At 38.2% G+C, this 19,258-nt stretch overlaps 1 protein-coding gene across 1 annotated transcript in view; it reads right to left on the bottom strand.

Annotated features, from left to right (window-relative positions):
* The window catches only part of LOC308262342 (transcription elongation factor A protein 1-like), a gene marked incomplete at both ends in the record, with an annotated part of 54,745 nt that overhangs the window by 23,793 nt on the left and 11,694 nt on the right, over positions 1–19,258 (bottom strand). Inside the window, 4 exons of the mRNA XM_080694775.1 lie at positions 779–924; positions 4,977–5,064; positions 10,499–10,604; positions 16,561–16,623. Coding sequence (XP_080550901.1) covers positions 779–924; positions 4,977–5,064; positions 10,499–10,604; positions 16,561–16,623 — 403 coding nt within the window. The remainder of the gene's footprint in view (positions 1–778; positions 925–4,976; positions 5,065–10,498; positions 10,605–16,560; positions 16,624–19,258) is intronic.

Here is a 19,258-nt window from a genome sequence, read left to right as displayed (position 1 = left end):
TCTTTCTTAAACTGATATAAACTGTACATTTGATAGGGTAATATTATGTAATATTTCACTGTGTATGAAATTTTTAAAGGCAAAATTTTACACACTAAGGTTAGATACCTTCAAATTAAGTCCCTAAATATACATCAAGATTGCTTTTCTATTTTAAAAATGTAGAAAACGTAATTATGAATACAAAACTTACACATTGTATACCACACTAATATCTAACAATTCAGTATTGCTAACTCTCATTCTGAAGGCAGAGCAACTCATTTGCAGAGTAAATGCAAGGAAAGAAGATTTGTGGAGAACAAGTTTACAATAGCTGTGAATCATGCCAGGTGTGGTGGCATCCAGCATTCAGGAGGCTGAGACAGGAGGATCCCAGTTCACAGACAGCCTCAGCTACTTAGTGAGACCCTTTGCAACTCAGTGAAACCCTGTTTCAAAATAAAAGAATAAAAGATAGGGCCAGAGGTATATCTCGGAGGTAGAATGCCCCAGTACCCCCCACACACACACACAGCTGTGAATCAGGGTAAACATGAATATATTAGAGGGAATCTCTTTCTTGGAATCACGCAGTAAGAAGAGCAGGTGGCCCAGTACTCCTTTTCCTCGTGCTTGTCAGGCCACGATTGGCATCACTTCTCCCTGAGTCACACAGAGGTAGCAGCTATCATCTAGACAGTACTTCCACAACAGTAATAGGGAGGTGGGGAGGTAGGGCAACAGTGGTGCTGGTGATGAAAGAGCTGAGAAGTAAAGGAATACAAACTAAACTTACCTCCTGTTCGGAGAGCTGCAGCAAGCATCTCTCTACACTTTAACCTCACAGAATCAGAAGTGCTCGGTGCCCGAGGAAAGGACGAGACATAGGTATCTCGAGCACGTGCCTCATCCTTTCTGCTGCTTACATTGCCACTGGAACTACTGAAATACATATGCGTGCATACACATGCCAAGAGAAATCAGAAAAGAAAAAAAAAAAACCTCTTAAGAGTAACATTACTATCACTCTCTAAAAACAAAACTTTGGAGCCTAAATGAGTTAATATTTCAGTGACTCTTTCATAAGAAAAAAGTTTCCTGCATATAAAGAATTTTAAAGTTTGTGAATTAAGATAAGAAAAATAAGTCTCATGTCTTTTTTAAACACCAAACATTTGACCTTAACTGTCATTTTAAACATTAAACAATATCAACAGAGAAATACATTCATTACAACTCAGTGTAATACATAAAAAGCATTTTCATTTGATCTGAGAGGTGAAGGGAAGGGACAAGAGAGAGAACATAAAATGTTTGAAAATCTCTACTTCAATTAGACAATGAGGTTCTAAGGAGACAAACGCTTTCTTAAGGAGAAAAACCATGTGTACCAAGAAGTATCTTGATTTCTCTCCAGAAACATCAACTCTCAGGATAATTTAATAGTTTTCTAGTCAACTTTATAATTCGAATTGCTTCTGCTTAACTTTTTTTTTTTTGCTGGTCTGGGGATGGAACCCAGCGGCATTCGACCTCCGAGCTACACCTCCTGCCTTATTTTTATTCTTTATTTTGGAATAGCATCTCTCTAAGTTGAGGAGGGCCTCACTAAGTAGCTGAGGATGTCCACAAACCGAGATCCTCACCTCAGCCTCCTGAATGCTGGGATTACAAACATGCACCACCACACCCAGCTGATTAACTTCTTATATTGAATTTTCATCCAAATAGGTTCATTCCAAAATCCTCTTTATTAGTGTCAATTAAGTCTTATCACATAAAAGATATCTGCTATATACTTTTTCAAAGACTGATAGATCTAACTCGCTATATTTGTTAGGAGGACATAACCCCTTGTTTTCTTTCCAAAATATAACTACTGTTAAACTTTGAAAATAGGTTACTGTGGACAAATCACCATCTACTCCTGACCTTTAGCTAGTCCTTCAACCCCTCTTTTATGTCTCCTTGTACTCATGAAATAGTCTACACAAAGGTTGGCATATCACTTTTCATACATTTTTCTCCGCAGACTAAGTTTCTAAGGGTGTGTATGTGTATGAGAGAGAGAGAGAGAGAGAAAGAGAGAGAGAGAGACAGACAGACAGACAGACAGACAAAGATGGAGATGCCCTGGGGATTGAAGCCAGGGACAGTCTACCTCTGAATTACACCCCTAGCCACCATGCCCAGCTCATATTTTATTTTTATTTGGAATCAGAGTCTCGCTAGGCTGATGAAAATCTAACTACTTACTGAGACTATCCTTGAACCTGCAATCCTCCTTGTCTCAGACTCCAAGTACAAGATTATAAGTGTGTACCACCACACCCAGCTAAGACTAAGTTTAAGAGCAAAAACTAGGGTTCAAATTTTTTAATATTTTCAGTATGTATCAAAGTATGAGGCAGCAATAAATAAGTGAATAAACCAATGTTTTAAAAAATCTACTTCTGCTGGGTTTGGTGGCACACACTTGTAATCCTGGTGCTTGGGAGGCTGAGAAAGGAGGATCACACAGGTTTGAAGCCAGCCTCAGTTACTTAGTCTCTCAGCAACTTAGTGAGACCCTGTTTCCAAATAAAGTATAAAATAGGTCTGGGAGTATAGCCCAGAGGTAGAAAAGCCCCTGGGTTCCACCCCCAGGACCACACACACACAAAAAAAATTTCTAGCCGGGTGTGGTGGCACATACTTGTAATCCCAGCATTTGGGAGGCTAAGACCGGAGGATCCAGGTTCATGGTCAGCCTCAGCTACTTGATGAGGTCCTCTGCAACTCAGTGAGACCCCATTTCAAAATAAAGAATAAAAAATGGGACTGACGGTGTTGCTTGGAGGTAGAATACCTCTGGGTTCCATCCGAAGTACCGCAATAAATAAATAAATAAATAAATAAATAAATAAATAAATAAAGTCTATTTATTGGAAGCTGGGTGTGGTGCCGCACACTTGTAATCCCAGAACTTGGGAAACAGACAAGAGGATCGCGGTTTGCGGACAGCCTCAGTTAGTTAGTGAGGCTTTCTGCAACTTAGTGAGACCCTGTTTCAAAATAAAGAATACAAAATAGGGCTGGGAGTGCAGGTCAGAAGTAGAATGCCCCTGGGTTCCATCCCTAGTACTGCCAATAAAAATAAAAAAAATAAAAAAAAAAATTCAACTTCTTGGGGCTGAAGTGTAAGCTCAGTGGTAAGAGCACTTTGCTGAGCACATGCAAGGCCGAATCTAATTCCAGCACCACAAAAAATACAAAACAAAAAATAAAAATTCTACTTTTTAAATCCTTTAATTAAATGCCTCTGCTCCTTAGCCTATAGGCAAATGTCTAGCTTAAAGATTGGAAACTGCTCCCATAGGCTGAAGGAGCCTTGCCTCACTAGCTTCACTACTATAGACCCCACCTCTTATACTAATTTTCTCAAAATTTTGTGCTCAAAATGTAAAATACTCATAGTTACAAATAACTTAGTTCTATCCTTATATTTTCTTTTATACTTCAGACTTGCTTCTCTAATCTTCTTTTATGTGTTATATGAATGGAGACCAACCACTTACTTTATCAGACTTCATACAAAACAATTCTATGCTTCTGCAGATAAGTTTCATGTCTAAACTTCAAGTATATAGTAAAACTCATGAAAATATACTAAGAATTTACTCTTCCTTTAGATATCTAATTAAAATATTTGTCTATACTTTGCATAGTTCATGGCACTAAACCAGTGACTTTGACTGTAACACAGCTGTCAGCATGTTAAAAATTAAGCTGGGCATGGTGGTACATACTTTTTAATCCCAGTACTTGGGAGGCTGAAACAGGAGGATCACAGGTTCAAGGATAGCCTCAGCAAGTAATGATCAATCCAGTGAGACCCTGTCTCAAAATAAAAATAAAAAATAAAACTCAGGGTGTAACTCAAGAGGTAGAATGCCCCTGCATTCAATCCCCAATACAAAAAACAAAACAAAAGACAACTAAACCCAATGTGATCATGGAAAATATTTTTGGAAAAATATCTTCCCTTTGCAATAAATGACACGGGAACAAATGAAGAAATATGAATAAGGTCTATGATTAGAAAAAAAGCTTTGTATCAATTTTAATTTTCTAATATTGATTTCTGTATTGTGGTCATATGTAAGAAAAAATTACTTTTTCTTAGGAAATATGCATTCAAGTTGAGCACGGTGGTGAATGCTTGTAATCCCGGTACTTGGGAAGCTAAGAAAGGAGAATCACAGGTTCACGGCCACCCTCAACAACTTAGTTAAGTCCTCTGCAACTTAGTGAGACCCTGTTTTAAAATAGAAAATAAAGCAAGGCTGGGTGTACACCACAGAGGTAGAATGTTCCTGGGTTTAATCCCCAGTGCCATGGGAGGGGGGAACCACAAATGAGATGCATGGCAGAAATAAATCCAAAAATGAAATGTGTTAGATAGAAGAAGTAACCATTTGGATCAGTGCCTTCACTATTAATTCTATCAGTGCCTATCTCAGCAATCCTATTCAATTAAACTTGAATACAATGAGTACAATGTGAATATATAATTTCTTTTTATTTATGCACTCTTCTACCTCTTAAATTTCTACAAAATCTTGCTGAAAATCAGAATACGTGGTTATAGATAATGAGTTCCATGTGACTGAAAAAAGAGTGTTGATATATGAACAGAAGACCATAGAGGACACAAAAGAACAGATAAAACTCTCTGACTCTAAGCTGAGCATGGTGACACATGCTTATAATCCCAGCATTTAGGAGGCTGAGATGGGAGGATTGTCGTACGCGGCCAGCCTCAGCTATTTAGTGAGGCTCTCTGCAACTTAGTGAGACCGTTTCAAAATAAAGAATAAAAAAATTAGGGCTGGGGGTGTAGCTTGGAGGTAGAATGCCCCTGGGTCCCATCCCCCAGTACTGAAAAAAAACAAAAACAAAAACAAAAAACTTCTCTGACTCCAAAGTAAATGACTTTTCATACAGTGAAATACCTTTCTTCTCTTGCTTCTGGGCTATTCTGTGATGTAATCGTAGGTTCTTTTTTCTTTTCTTCAGGGTCTTTATCAGTTGATGGTCCATCTGAAAAATGTATGAAATCCTTAAGTTATTAGCATTTGTTAAAAGTAAAAATGAAAATGCTGCATGTTACTAGGCTAGTCACTCAAGAAGAAAACTACACAAATAATCTAAATTTCCTACAAGTAAATGAAGTTTATAGAAACAATTCCATTAGCACATGTACATGAGTACAATGTACTGTACATGTACAATACATTGGTTCAGTCAGCCTGCTAATCAAATTCTCTCATTTGGTAATAACTACAAATTCATATGCCAAGGGGAACCTTAAAGTTTAGAAGGAAAATATACAGGACAAAGAGAAAAAAAGAATATGGAAAACAAAATGAAAACTGTCATTTTAAAAATTAAAGTACATACAGCAATGCTGCTTTAATAATTTTTTCATGAAGTTAGAAGACAATATGATATACAAACTATAAATAAATATTTGGGGGATAGTGACACAAAGAACGACCTCCTCTATCTTAAATGATGCATAACACAACACAAAGTACACAAGCTTTAGGATTTAAAAAGATAAAGCAAATCAGGCAAAGTGGTGCACACCTATAATCCCAGTACATAGGAGGCTCAGACAAGAGGATCGCAGGTTCATGGCCAGTCTTTGCCACTCAGCGAAACCCTCTGCAACCTAATGAGACCATTTCAAAATAAAAAAATAAGGCAAGAGGAATAGCTAAAAGATAGAATGTCCTGGGGTTCCATTGCAAGTACTACAAAAAATGAAGAATCAATAAGACATTGTGAACAGATCTCAAACAAGCTGAGTCAAAACAATATTTTATCACCAACAAGAAACTCTCATGTCTAAATCAATCAAAATTGCCAGGAAGCTATGTTAGAAAATGTTTGGGTTCACCACAGAAATCCCTTCACTTATGTATCTTCCATCCCCTACATGAGTAATAAGGGCTACATAAATAATTGTTTCAATTTCCACATTTCTCTCTGTATAGGATAGAGAACATATACTCAACTGAATGAGGATCACCAAAGGAACTTTTTAACAATCATGCCAAACTCCAATCCAGATCCATTCAGTCCAAATCTCTCACAATAAGGCACAAGTATTATAATTTTTAAAAAATTCTCCAGACAACTCTACTATGCCATCTGGATGAGAAACACGAATAGAAAAAGGTCCATCTAACAACTGTAAAGCTGCCTTGGAAAGTTTAGCTGCATGGAACCTAAAACATAATTTAAGCCCTATGTGGTGTAACAGGAGTGCATGTTTTAATAGTCATGTACTATTTTATTGTTCCCTACTATTCTCTAACTTTGAAAGCTTCAAAAACCTAAAGATGATATGGTATTGCGAGACAGCAAAAATTGATGACATATGGCATGGACTAAGAAATAGTTCAAAAGTCCACGAAAGGTAGCTGGGCGTGGTGGCGCACGCTTGTAATCCCCGGAGCTAGGGAGGAAGAGATAGGAGGATCGCACAGGTTCAAGCCAGCGGCACTGGCTTAAGAGACCCTGTTTCCAAATAAAAAAGTATAAAAGTAGGTCTGGAAGTGTAGCCCAGAGGCAGAAGGGTTTCCAGGAACCCCAGTACCACCAAAAAAAAAAAAAGTACATGAAAGGTAATATAACAATAAAATATGATCTAGCAAGGACCCATTGCTGCCAAAAGTGCAGTAAAACTGAAGTACTGTACCAACCTGGCACAGTAAACCACTGAAATTCTTTTTGAAAAGCAGAGCAGTAAGGGTCATGACCAGACTTAAAAACATTTCTACTATCTGGCACAGTGTTGTAGCCAATACATCAGAGCAGGTAGATCCCAGCTGAGGGTTATTCACCACTGAGTCAACTATCCACAACACACTTCACTGCTCAGTGTCTCAGTTTTCTCCTCATAAGATGGGGATGTGTGTGTGTGGGGGGGGGGGGGGGTACTGGGGTGGATCCCAGAGGCTTTCTACCTCTGAACTATGCTCCCAGACCTATTTTATATTTTATTTGGAAACAGGGTCTCACTAAGTTGCTAAGAGCCTCTCTAATTAGCTGAAGCTGGCTTCGAACTTATGCGATCCTCCTGTCTCAGCCTCCCAAGCACGGGGATTACAAGTGTGCGCCAACACGCCCAACAAGATGGGGATTATAACAGCATGTACCATACTAGATTATAGAAAGGAATAAATATATGAATATAGCTCAGTGATTGGCATATCCTAAGTAGTCGAAACTGGGCTACATACTAGCAGTAGTAGTAAATCTTTGAGTATGTAGTACTGGGGTTCCCAAGGGGCATTCTACTTCTGAGCTAAAGCCATATGCCTTTCTTTTAATTTTTATTTTAAAACAGGGTCTCAATACAGAGACCCTGTTACAGAGGCTGGCCTTGAACCTTTGTTCCTCCTGTCTCAGCTTCCAAAATACTAGGATTATAGGCATGCATCAACACACCCAATGCTGTAGTAAATCTTCTAAAATCTAGCTAAAGATGTAAAGAAAAAGCTTTAGGCAGAAATATATGTGATGAGACATTAGCTATAAGCAGTCATAAGCTTAAAAACAGTAACAAATCTAATAATAAGCAACTGATTAAGAAAATCACAGGCTAGGTGTGGTGGCACATACTTTGTAATCCCAGTATTTGGGAGGCTGAGACAGGAGGATCTCCCATTAGCAGCCAGCTTCAGCTACTTAGTGAGTAGTGATACTTTATTTCAAAACAAAGAATAAAAAACAGGAGCCAGGCGTGGTGGCACACACTTGTAATCCCAGCATTTGGGAGACTGAGACAGGAGGATGGAGGTTCACGGACAGCCTCAGCTATTTAGTGAGGCCCTTCGCAATTCAGTAAGACTCTGTTTCAAAATAAAGAATAAAAAAATAGGGCTGGGAGGCTGGGCGTAGTGGCATATGTTTGTAATCCCAGCATTTGGGAGGCAGAGACCAGAGGATTGTGGTTCACAGACAGCCTCAGCTACTTAGCGAGGCCCTTTGCAACTCAGTGAGACCCCGTTAAAAAAAAAAAAAAAACTAAAAAGACTAAAAAATAGGGCTGGGTGTAGCTCAGAGGTAGAATGCCCCTGGGTTCCATTCCCCAGTACCACAAAAAAAAAAAAAAAAAAAAAAAAAAAGGGCTGGGGGTTTAGCTTGGAGGTAGAATGCCCCTGGGTTCAATCCTCAGTACCACAAAAATTTTAAAAAATTAAAAAAGAAAATCACAGCATATTCACTAAATGAAATTTTTTTTTAATTTTTAATTTTGCGGTGCTGGGGATTTAATCCAAGGGCATTCTACCTACAAGCTACACTCCCTGCCCGATTTTTAATTCTTTAAGGGCCTCATTGAATAGCTGTGGCTGGTCACAAACATGTGATCCTCCTGTCTCAGCCTCCCATTATGAGCGTGTGCCACCATGCCTGACTTCCCCCTTGTTCTTAATGGCATGTTCCTTCTTGGGGGAGTATGTGGTATGGTTTAATGATTAGATCAGGTTATGCGTTCACAGTTGGAAACTTAATTATATCCTTCTCAACGTGTCATACCCAGTCAAGGTGCATACTGTACAGTTTACTATTTTTCTTCTTGTAGCAAACAGCTATTCTGTGGGAGATACTTTAAGACCCTGAAACTGTCTTGCAGTTATCACCCCCCTTTCCCATTTTTGTAGCCAATGATTTTGATTGATTTTAGTAGCCAAAACATCCTTGTTTTGTTTTTTTAAGTAAACTGATTTGGGCCCAAAGCAATTTTTATAGTGATGGTTACAAAACTGATTTTTCTAACTCTTCGACTTCAGCATTAATAAATCATTATTGCACTTTAAAAAAAAAATCAAAGGGAGCCAGGTGTGAGGGTGTACACCTGTAATACCAATACTTCAAAGGCTCAGACAGGATGATCTCAAGTTTGAAGCTAGCCTCAGAAATTGTGAGACTCTTTCAAAATAGAAAGGTCTGGTAGTGTAGCTTGGAGGAAGAACATCCCTAGGTTCAATCCAAGGATAAAAGGAAGGAAGGAAGGGAGGGAAGGAGGGAGGGAGGGAGGGAGGGAGGGAGATGTTTGTATTCCTCAAATACCAGAAGCTGGGCACAGTGGCACATACCTGTAATCCCAAGACTTGAGTGACTAAAACAGGAGGATCACAGGTACAAAGCCAGCATACAGTAATTTAGGGAGACCTTGTTTCAAAACAAAAAATTTAAAAGGGATGGGGGTATACCTTGGAAGTGGACTACTTCTGCATTCAATTCCTAGTACCACATACACACCAAAAGAAGTCAATATTATAAAAGCTAAAGACTTAAGAGCTATTTCAGATTAGCAAACTAGATTACTGACTGGATCATATCCTGGAGAAGGGGAAGTTTAAAGGATACTAGAACTGACAAAACTAAAACATAAATTATAGATTAAAGTACTATACCAATGTTAAATTTCCTAACTTTCTTATATTATGGTTACATAAAAAATTAAAAACAGCTTGATTTAAGGAAAAACACTGTACTTAAGTACTATGGGGTAAAAGAACACAATATATTCAACCTGCCTCCAAATAGTTCAGAAAGAATACGAGAAAAAAAGTGGGCAAATATGGCAATATCAAGGATTTTTTTTTGAGGGGGTGGTACTGGGGATGGAACCCAGGGGCATTCTACCTCCGAGCTACACCCTCAGCCCTATTTTTTATTATTTGTTTTGAAACAAGGTTTCACTAAGTTGTGGAAGGCCTCACTAAGTACCCGAGGTTGTCTGCAAACGGTGATCCTCCTATCTCAGCCTCCCAAATACTGGGATTACGAGGCATGCACCACCACGCCCAACTTAAAGACTGATGATTTCGATAAAAATATATACTTTTTTATTATTCTTGCAAGTTTTGTTTAAATTAAATTATTTTAGGACTAGGAATATTGGATATAGGTAAAATTCATGCCTAGCATTCACAAGGCCCTGCAACAACCCCCCGAAAAAAAGGATTTATTTCAAAAGCTATTTATAAAGTATGTGCAATCATTCCCTTACAAGAAAATTATTCAAGAGCTTATCTAGCTGGACGAAGTGGCACAAACTTGTAATCCAGGCTGAGACAGGAGGATCACAAGGTTCTAGGACAGCCTCAGCAAGTAGTAAGACTCTTGTCAACCTAGTGAGACCCTGTTTCAAAATAAAAAATAAAAAATAAAAAGAGCTGAGATGTAGCTCAGAGGTAGAGGGCTCCTGGGTTCACTACTACGCTCCCCCCCCCCCAACAAATACACAAAGAGTTTATCCAGTTAAGTGTGTTTAAAGTCAAGAAAGCTGAATTTACTAACATAAAAATAAGAACTCTCATAGAGTTTAAACTAAACCACCCCTTTCAGAAGCATTTATGTCAGTATATCTAGAGTCACAGAAAAAAAGAAAATGCAATGACCATTTGAACAAACCAAAGTATCATAAATATATGCAAGAGAAGATAAAATTTACCTAGTAACTTTTTCCAGGATTTGATGAGAGACTTTGCTAATGATGTAACTTCTTCATCTGTACTTTGTTTGCGAATAGCATTAACTGACATTCCAATTCTTGTGGACTGCAAGGCAACAACAACAAAAAAGTTGTACACCAATTTTAATTTAAACAATTTAGTACTTCACCCAGTTTCTTCTGAGATTCCTGTTTGTTTTAGAATTATTTTAAAACCTTGAATTATTTTAATCTTATACTACCATAATTTAGACTTAATAAGATCTGATTTTCAGATCTAATACTGAACTCTTCAATGTTCTATCACTCAGATCTACAAGCATTCAATGTGCTGCTGAAAGGCTGGTTAACAAAAGAAATGAAATCTGTCTTTCCACAAGGAAGAACTAAGGATAAAATAGATACAAGGTCTGCTGAAATAGATACTCATAGATACAAGGTCTGCTGAAACCTACTTCACCAAATTAGCATTTTGTTTCTATATAGTCAGTTTCACAAAGCACCTGCTACAATGTATACTAAGTTATCCAAATAAAAACTACTATCTATAGAGGTTTAAAGGGATTTTTTTTTTTTGCCTGTAACCAGCATATAATCAAATATTAAAAAGGACTCCACAAAATTTAGATTAAAATTTATCATCTGGTAAAATTATGTGACCAGGATTGTTATACTAGAAACCTCTACATTCATTAAACTTCCTAACAACCTTTTAAAGTTGAGGTTATTATCACTATTTTTATTTATCTTTTGTTTGTATGTTTGTATGTATGTATGTATGTATGTATGTATGTATGTATGTATTTTGTGGTGCTGGGGATGGAACCCAGAGGCTTTCTACCTCTGGGCTATACTCCAAGACCTATTTTCTATTTCATTTGGAAACAGAGTCTCACTGAGTTGAGTTGCCAAGAGCCTCAATAAGTAGCTGAGGCTGGCTTTGAACATGTGCGATTCTCCTGTCTCAGTGCTGGGTTACAAGCATGCACCACCACACCAGGCTCATTATCACTATTTTTTGGGGGGGTGGTACTGGGGTTCCTGGAAGCCCTTCTACCTCCAGGCTACACTCCGAGACCTTTTTTTTTTTTTTTAATTTTTTAAACAGGGTCTCTTCCGCCAGCACGGCTGGCTTCGAACCTGTGCGATCCTCCTGTCTCTGCCTCCCAAGTGCAGGGATTACAAGCGTGCACCACCACGCCCGGCTGATTATCACTATTTTTAAAAATGAAGAAACTGGAAATAAATAAACATCTTGCCCAGCATTACACCATCTCTAATTGATAAGACTAGGATTTTAATCTAGGTTTGTCCACCTCCCAAGTCCATGCTGCTTCCAACTCATCAGTGGTTTTCAAACTGTGCTACACAAAAGCTGACAGACAGTCCATCATTAAATTATTTACTAAGTTCAGATGGTCAGTAGACAATCTTTCAAAACATATGGTCTATGGAAGAAAAAGAGGAGCAAAAGAAATTCTTAGTGGTAATAAAAAGAACCTCTGCTGTAAGTCTTGAAGGAGAATAATAAATGGGTTTCTTTCTAAATTATTCAATTCAGCAAAAAGATTATGGATACAAGTTTGGTTCAAGAATTTAGAATATATTGTTGGCTGGAATATTCTATGTTAACATTTCTCAAAAGCTGAGCAAAGCAGATACAGTTCAAATGCAGAAAGATAAAAGGGTCCTCACAATTTTAAAGATTCCAAATGGTCCGAGGATGACAAAGCCAGTTTGTTTTAGAAGAAAATCTATTCTTTGAATGAATGAAAGAAATAATTTGAGTTACTAAAGTAGTTCTGAAGCTTAGGACTGGCAAGAAAATGGCATTATAGGAGGTATTGGCAGAAGAGCAAAGGTATAAGGCGAAGATAAAGAAATTGTGCGTCCTTGGGTGATAGCTTTTTAACTGTTACGTGATGTCTGAGAACTAAAATTGATAATTGAGCCAGTGCAACACACTTGTAATCCCAGCATTTGAGAGACCGAGACAGGAGGATCGCACAGGTTCGAAGCCAGCCTCAGCTACTTAGTGAGACTCTGTTTCCAAATAAATTATAAAATAGGCCTGGAGGTGTAGCCAGGAGGTAGAAAGCCCCTGGATTCTACCCCCAGTACCACAAAAACAAACAACAAAAATATAGCTACACAGAAGACTACTGACAGAAGTTAAAGACAATCTAAGTAAATAAGGAGACATCACATTCAGGGATTAGAAGACTTAATATTGCAGATTCAACAGACAGCAATGCTAATCAAACTATAAATTCAATATAATCCCTATGAGAATCTCATCTACCTGTGGTTCAAAAATCAACAAGTTTATCCTAAGTAAATGCAAGGGACCCCAAACAGCCAAAACAATCTTTGGAAAGAATAAAGTTGAAGAACTCATAATTCCCAGTTGCAAAAGGAACTTACAAAGCCACAGTAATCAAGACAGTGTTCAGAGACATATATGGAATATGGTACTAGTAAAAAGGGACATGAATATAAATAGAATAGATTATCTAAAAATAAACCGCTACACTTTTTTATTAATTGACAGATGTCAAGACAATTCACTGGAGAAAAGAACATTCTCACAAATTGTGCTGGAACAACCAAATATGTATATGAAGAAAAAAAAAAGAATTAAGTAGGAGTAAATCTTCTTGACCTTGGATTAAACATGGTTTCTTCTTTTTAGTACTGGGGATTGAGCCAAAGGGCAGTCTACCTGGAGCTACATTCCCAGCCTTTCTTATTTTGAAACAGCCCCCCCCCCAACCCGGGTACTGTGGATGGAACCCAGGGGCATCTACCTCCGAGCTATACCCTCAGCCCTATTTTTTAGTCTTTTTATTTTTTGAAACAGGGTCTGAGTTGCAAAGGGCCTTGCTAAGTAGCTGAGGCTGTCCAAGAACCGTGATCCTCCAGTCTCTACCTCCAGAATGCTGACGCCTGGCTTGAAACAGGTTCTTGCTAAGTTGTAAGGGTCTAAGTTGCTGTGACTGCCCTCAAATCTATGATCCTCCTATCCCTGCTGATGGTTTTTTTCTTTTATATAATTTTATTGGTACATTATAGTCTCACATAATGTAAATAATATTGACAATGACATACATGCAACACAGTACTTGGTGGTCCCCCCTTTCTTCAGCTCCCTTTCCATTCTCCTCTTCCCCATATAGAGTACTGAGATTGACATTGGTATTTTTACATATGTACACAAAGCCTATGGTACTAATTCCTACAATGATCATCACTCTTCCGCCTCCCCTTCCCCTTCCCTGGCTCCACTGAGACTTCTCTATTATCTAGAATCCCTCTGGTATCCCAATTACGCTCTAGCTTATTAGAGAAAACATATGACCCTTCAGAACTTTCTGTGACTAGCTAATCTCACTTAACATAATGTCATCCAGGTCCTTCCATTTTCCTACACATGAATAGTTTTTTTTCTTTCTTTTTTCCGGTACTGGGATGGAACCCAGGGGCATTCTACCTCTGTATTACATTCCCAGCCCTATGGTTGTTTTTGTTTTGTTTTGTTTTGTTTTTTATGGGTCTGGGGATGGAAACCAGAGGCATTTGAGCTCCGAGCTACACCCCCTGCCCAATTTTTTTTATTCTTTATTTTGAAACAGAGTCTCATTGAAGTTGTGGAGGGCCTCACTAAGTAGCTGAGGCTGTCCACGAACTGTGATCCTCTGGTCTCAACCTCCCAAATGCTGGGATTACAAGCGTGTGTCACCATGCCTGGCTTCCAGCCCTATTTTTTATTCTTTTTTTTTGGTGGTACTGGGGTTCCTGGAAACCCTTCAACCTCCGGGCTACACTCCCAGACCTATTTTATACTTTTTATTTTGAAACAGGGTCTCTTAAGCCAGCATGCTGGCTTTGAACCCGTGCGATCCTCCTGTCTCTGCCTCCCAAGTGCAGGGATTACAAGCGTGCGGTGCACCACCACACCCAGCTTTTTTCTTTATTTTTTATTTTTTGGTGGTACTGGGATTCCTGGAAGCCCTTCTACCTCTGGGATACACTCCCACGGGCTATACTCCCAGACCTATTTTTTAACTTTTTTTAATGTGGAAACAGGGTCTCTTAAGCCAGTGCGGAACCAGCGCGATCCTCCTGTCTCCGCCTCCCAAGTGTGGGGATTACAAGTGTGTGCCACCACGCCTGGCTATTCTTTATTTTGAAACAGGGTCTCAGTGAGTTGTAAAGGGCCTCACTAAGTAGTAGCTGAGGCTATCTGCAAACCTGCAATCCTCCTGTCTCAGCCTCCCAAATGCTGGGATTATAAGTATGTGCCACCATGCCCAGCCATAGTTTCTTAAATATGACAAAAGTCTACAAAACCAGCCCAATCTATAACATCTGTCTTCCTGTTTACTTCTTCTTTTTCTTTTTCTTTTTTTTTTTTCTTTTGCAGTACTGGGGATGGAACCCAGAGGCATTCTACCTCTGAGCTACACCTCGAGACCTATTTTTTATTCTTTATTTTGAAACAGGGTTTCACTAAATTGCAGAGGCCTCATTAAGTAGCTGAGGCTGGCCACAAACAAAGTTCCTCCTGTCTCAATCTCCTGTCTCTTCCTATTTACTTTCTGACCTTCAAATCAAACCAGTTAGCCTTCTTCTCTGTTACTCCCTACACTAATTTTAAATACAATGAACTGTTTAGTCCTCAGCTGATTTAACCAGTTTGTTATATCCTAACACTGTTTTTTTTCCTAGAGGATTCAATCCACTCCTGTTGTTAAGCTCTCAAATAGTTCTTAAACCTTTCTACAACACTTTAGTGTTGTAGAACACCCTAATATAGCTATTAAATTAAAACATTAAAATTAAATAAAATGTAAAATTCAGTTCTGCCATCACATTTGAAGCACTCATAATAAAAATTCAAATGTTGGTTATATAAATATACAAGACTTTCAAAAAAAATTAAGCACAGAAAAAATAAGAAATAGGTATAAATGAAAACTGTATCCAACCTCCATACCCTCTGTAACTACACATGTATCTCTTAAATACCTTCTGGAATTGCTTTTTTTTTTTTTTTTTTTTTTTTTGTCCTGAGAAATGAACCCAGTGGTATTCTACCTCTGAGCTACAGCCCAGTCCTATTTTATTTTTTATTTAGAAACAGGGTCTTGCTAGGTTGATAAGAGTCTCACTACTTGCTGAGGCTGTCCTCAAACCTGGGATCCTCCTGTCTCAGCCTCCCAAGTACTGAGATTACATGCCTGGCCTGCTCAGTTATTTAATGTGGTTTTCCCACAGAGATCTAATAAAATAATTACTGGGTGGGATTACATAGGTGGGTAAGGTACTGATCCCGGAACAGGAACCTGAACTGAGAAGGTAGTACTTCATGACTTGTTTCCTTTCTTTCTTCAGTCTGCATTTACAGAAGGGGTTCTTGAAACTATTTTTTTCTTTTTCTGAGTCATGGGTCCTTCCCTTTGGCGGTCTAATGAAGCGTATGAACTCCTTTCTCAGAATGTTTTTAAGACGCATTAAATCAAATACAAGGATGAAGAGAGAGCCGGTTGAGGATGGCCTCGAACCTGCAATCTGCCTAACTCAGCCTCCCAAGTACTAGGATTACAGGTATGTGCCATGGTGCCCAGCTTTTTAACATTTTGATTTTTGTTACAGCTTTGTTTTAGTCTTAACAAAACATAAAAATGTCAGTAATCTAGATAATGGCTACTTGCCATTCAATTGTGTGTACATGCTAGTGCTTAAAAAGGGAAAAGAGTAATAACCTGTCATTCTCACTCTGAGATTAGATTCATATTGGCAACAGCTATTAAAGACAGACCAAGAAAGTGAAATATTTGGAAACCAAATCAGTCCTCTGGCTATGAGATTTCACTACTGCTGCCAAGCTTATAATTCAAATTTATTCCAAGAAAATTGACATAAAATTTTTTTATAATGGCAACATAGGAGATTACTGATTTATGTTGCCATCTTTAAAAAAGTAAACAATGATATACAAGATAATATTTCATTATATGACAATTACCATTTCAAAAACTGTGATACATATAAGCACATACCTGTAATAATTCCAGGGTCATGGGAATATTTTTAAGCTCTTTCAGCAAATCCAATGCTCCAGCCTATAAAATAAAAAGTGTTTCACATTGAATTCCCATAACACTAAAGCAGGGACTAGCCAATTCACTCACAATGGCTCATTTACTCATGTAATGACAAACATACATACAGTATCTTTCAAATGAGGGTTGAAACTCATCAGAAGATCATAAAATCTACTTACTGAGTTATGATCAGCACTTATAAAATAATTGGTAAAAATTGTGAACATTTCTTATCTTTTGGGGGGGCAGTACTGGGGATCAAACCAAGCACTTTGCACATGCTAGGTTAAAGTTTATTTTCAATAGTATTTGTTTATATGTGTGCCTGCCTTGAATAAAAATGCAGAATTTCTTACTGTGGTAGTGTAAATCAACCCCAAATTTCCATGGAGAACACTTGCCTGAGGCAGAAGCTAACCCTGAGAAACAAGAGTGAGGTCCAACAGATAGAGCACCCCTCTCTCATTCACTCACACATAGGAGAGTAGGAAAGGGAAACTCTTTGCTAGAATTGTTATGAGGTATCTGTATCTCACTGCCTGTATCACAAGAACACTTCCATCTACATGATTCTGGCATAGCAGTAAATTCTAAAAAAAAAAAAAAAAAAATTTGAAAATTAAGATCTATGTTAGGCTCATAAAGCACTGCCAACTCCCAACTGGATTCAAAAACTTCCACAGAGATGATGAAATTGGAATAAAATAAAACTCATGAAAAAAAATCATAGAAAGCACCTAAAGTTAAAAGACCAATAAAATTAGTTGAGAAGCAACAGCACCACCTATAGTTCCTGACCAAATATTTCAATTAAATATTCATTTATTTTATCTAATACATTCACTTAATATTTACTTAATACTTAATATACTAAAGTTGGACACATAATATATACTAACAATAAAGAAAACTCTTATCACCAGGCATGGTGGCACACGCTTGTAATCATAACATTTGGGAGGCTAAGTGAGGAGGATCTCAGGTTCGAGGCCAGCCTCAGCTACTTAGTGAGGCCCTTTGCAACTCAGTGAGACCCTGTTTCAAAATAAAGTAGAAAAATAGGACTGGGGGTGTAGCTCAGAGTTAGAATGCCCCTGAGTCCAATCCTCAGTACCGCAAAAAAATAAAATAAAAATAAAATTATGACAAAATTTCTAGTTACTTTTTTAAACTCTTGTTTATTGAAAGAATTCTTCAATTGGCTGCTATTAAAATTACTTCACATTCAAAATCGGACACTATGAATCATATTCTGACTCAGTTCAATAATATCTAACTCCACAAAGAATTGTATTAAAGATGCTAGTAATGCAACATTTCACTAAAGAATGCATAAACTAATATCATTAACTCTCAGCCTGGGTTTACAGTGTGTACATTTGTTTTTTATCCCCACCTCTACTTTCAACCATTTAGTTCCTCAGGATTTCAGTTTTCCACTAATGGTTCTTGGAAATTTCTTCCATGACAATGACATGCATTTCTCAAATTTTGATGCTAGTTTTATATTTTCCTTATGAAAGTACATCACAATTGCCATCCAGCCAATGATATGTGTGCTCATCATATTAAAATATGAAAACTAGGCACACTAAAAATAAAAAACAACATATTCCAAGAAAAACACAAAGTCCAGAATATGCCCCTCACTATGTATCCTAAAAAAACAAGTAAAGACTTCCATCATATTATAACTTCTTAAATAAAACCTGGAAATACACGCCTATAATCCCAGTCCTTGAGAGGGTGAGACAGAAGGACTGCAGATTCAAGGCCAGCTTCAGCAACTGAGTGAGACCTGCCACAATTTAGTGAGACTGTTTCAAAATTTAAAAAAAAAAAAAAATGGGGCTAGGGGTGTAGCTCAGGCACAGAAATGTCTTTGGGTTTAATCCCCAGTAACATTTAAAAAAAAAAAAAAAAAGGAGCCAGGCATACTGGGGCATGCTTGTAATCCCAGCATTCGGGAGGCTGAGACAGGAGGACTGGGGTTCATGGACAGTCTAAGCTACTTAGTGAAGTCCTCTGCAACTCAGTGAGACCCGGTTTCAAATTAAAGAATAAAGCTGGGTGTGGTGGCATACGCTTGTAATCCCCACGCTTGGGAGGCGGAGACAGGAGGATCCTGCTGGTTCAGAGCCAGCCTCACTGTCTTAAGAGACCCTGTTTCCAAAAAAAAAAGTATAAAATAGGTCTGGGGGTGTAGCCCGGAGGTAGAAGGGCTTCCAAGAACCCCAGTACCACCAAAAAAAATAAATAAATAAATAAATAAATAAATAAATAAATAAAGAAAGAAAGAAAGAAAGAAAGAATAAAAAATAGGACTGGGAATGTAGCTCAGAGGTAGAAAGGCCCTGGGTTTCTACCTGGCTGAGAAAGGAGACTCTCAGGTTCAAGACCAGCCTTGCAACAACTTAGCAAGGCCTGCAGTAACTTAGTGAGACCCTGTTTCAAAGTTTAAAATAAACCGGACATGGTGGCACACGCTTATAATCCCAGTATTTGGGAGGCTGAGAGAGGCAGGTTCAAAGTCAGCCTCAGCTACTTAGTGAGGCTCTCAGCAACTTAGTGAGACCTTGTTTCCAAATAAAATGTAAAATAGGTCTACGAGTGTAGCCCAGAGGCAGAAGACCCCTGGGTTCCATCCCCAGTA

The sequence above is a fragment of the Muscardinus avellanarius genome (assembly GCF_963383645.1).
Source record: "Muscardinus avellanarius genome assembly, chromosome: 4".
Taxonomy (NCBI): Eukaryota; Metazoa; Chordata; class Mammalia; order Rodentia; family Gliridae; genus Muscardinus; species Muscardinus avellanarius.
Note: the sequence above shows the minus strand (reverse complement) of the source record. Positions and strands in the feature narration are given on the sequence as shown.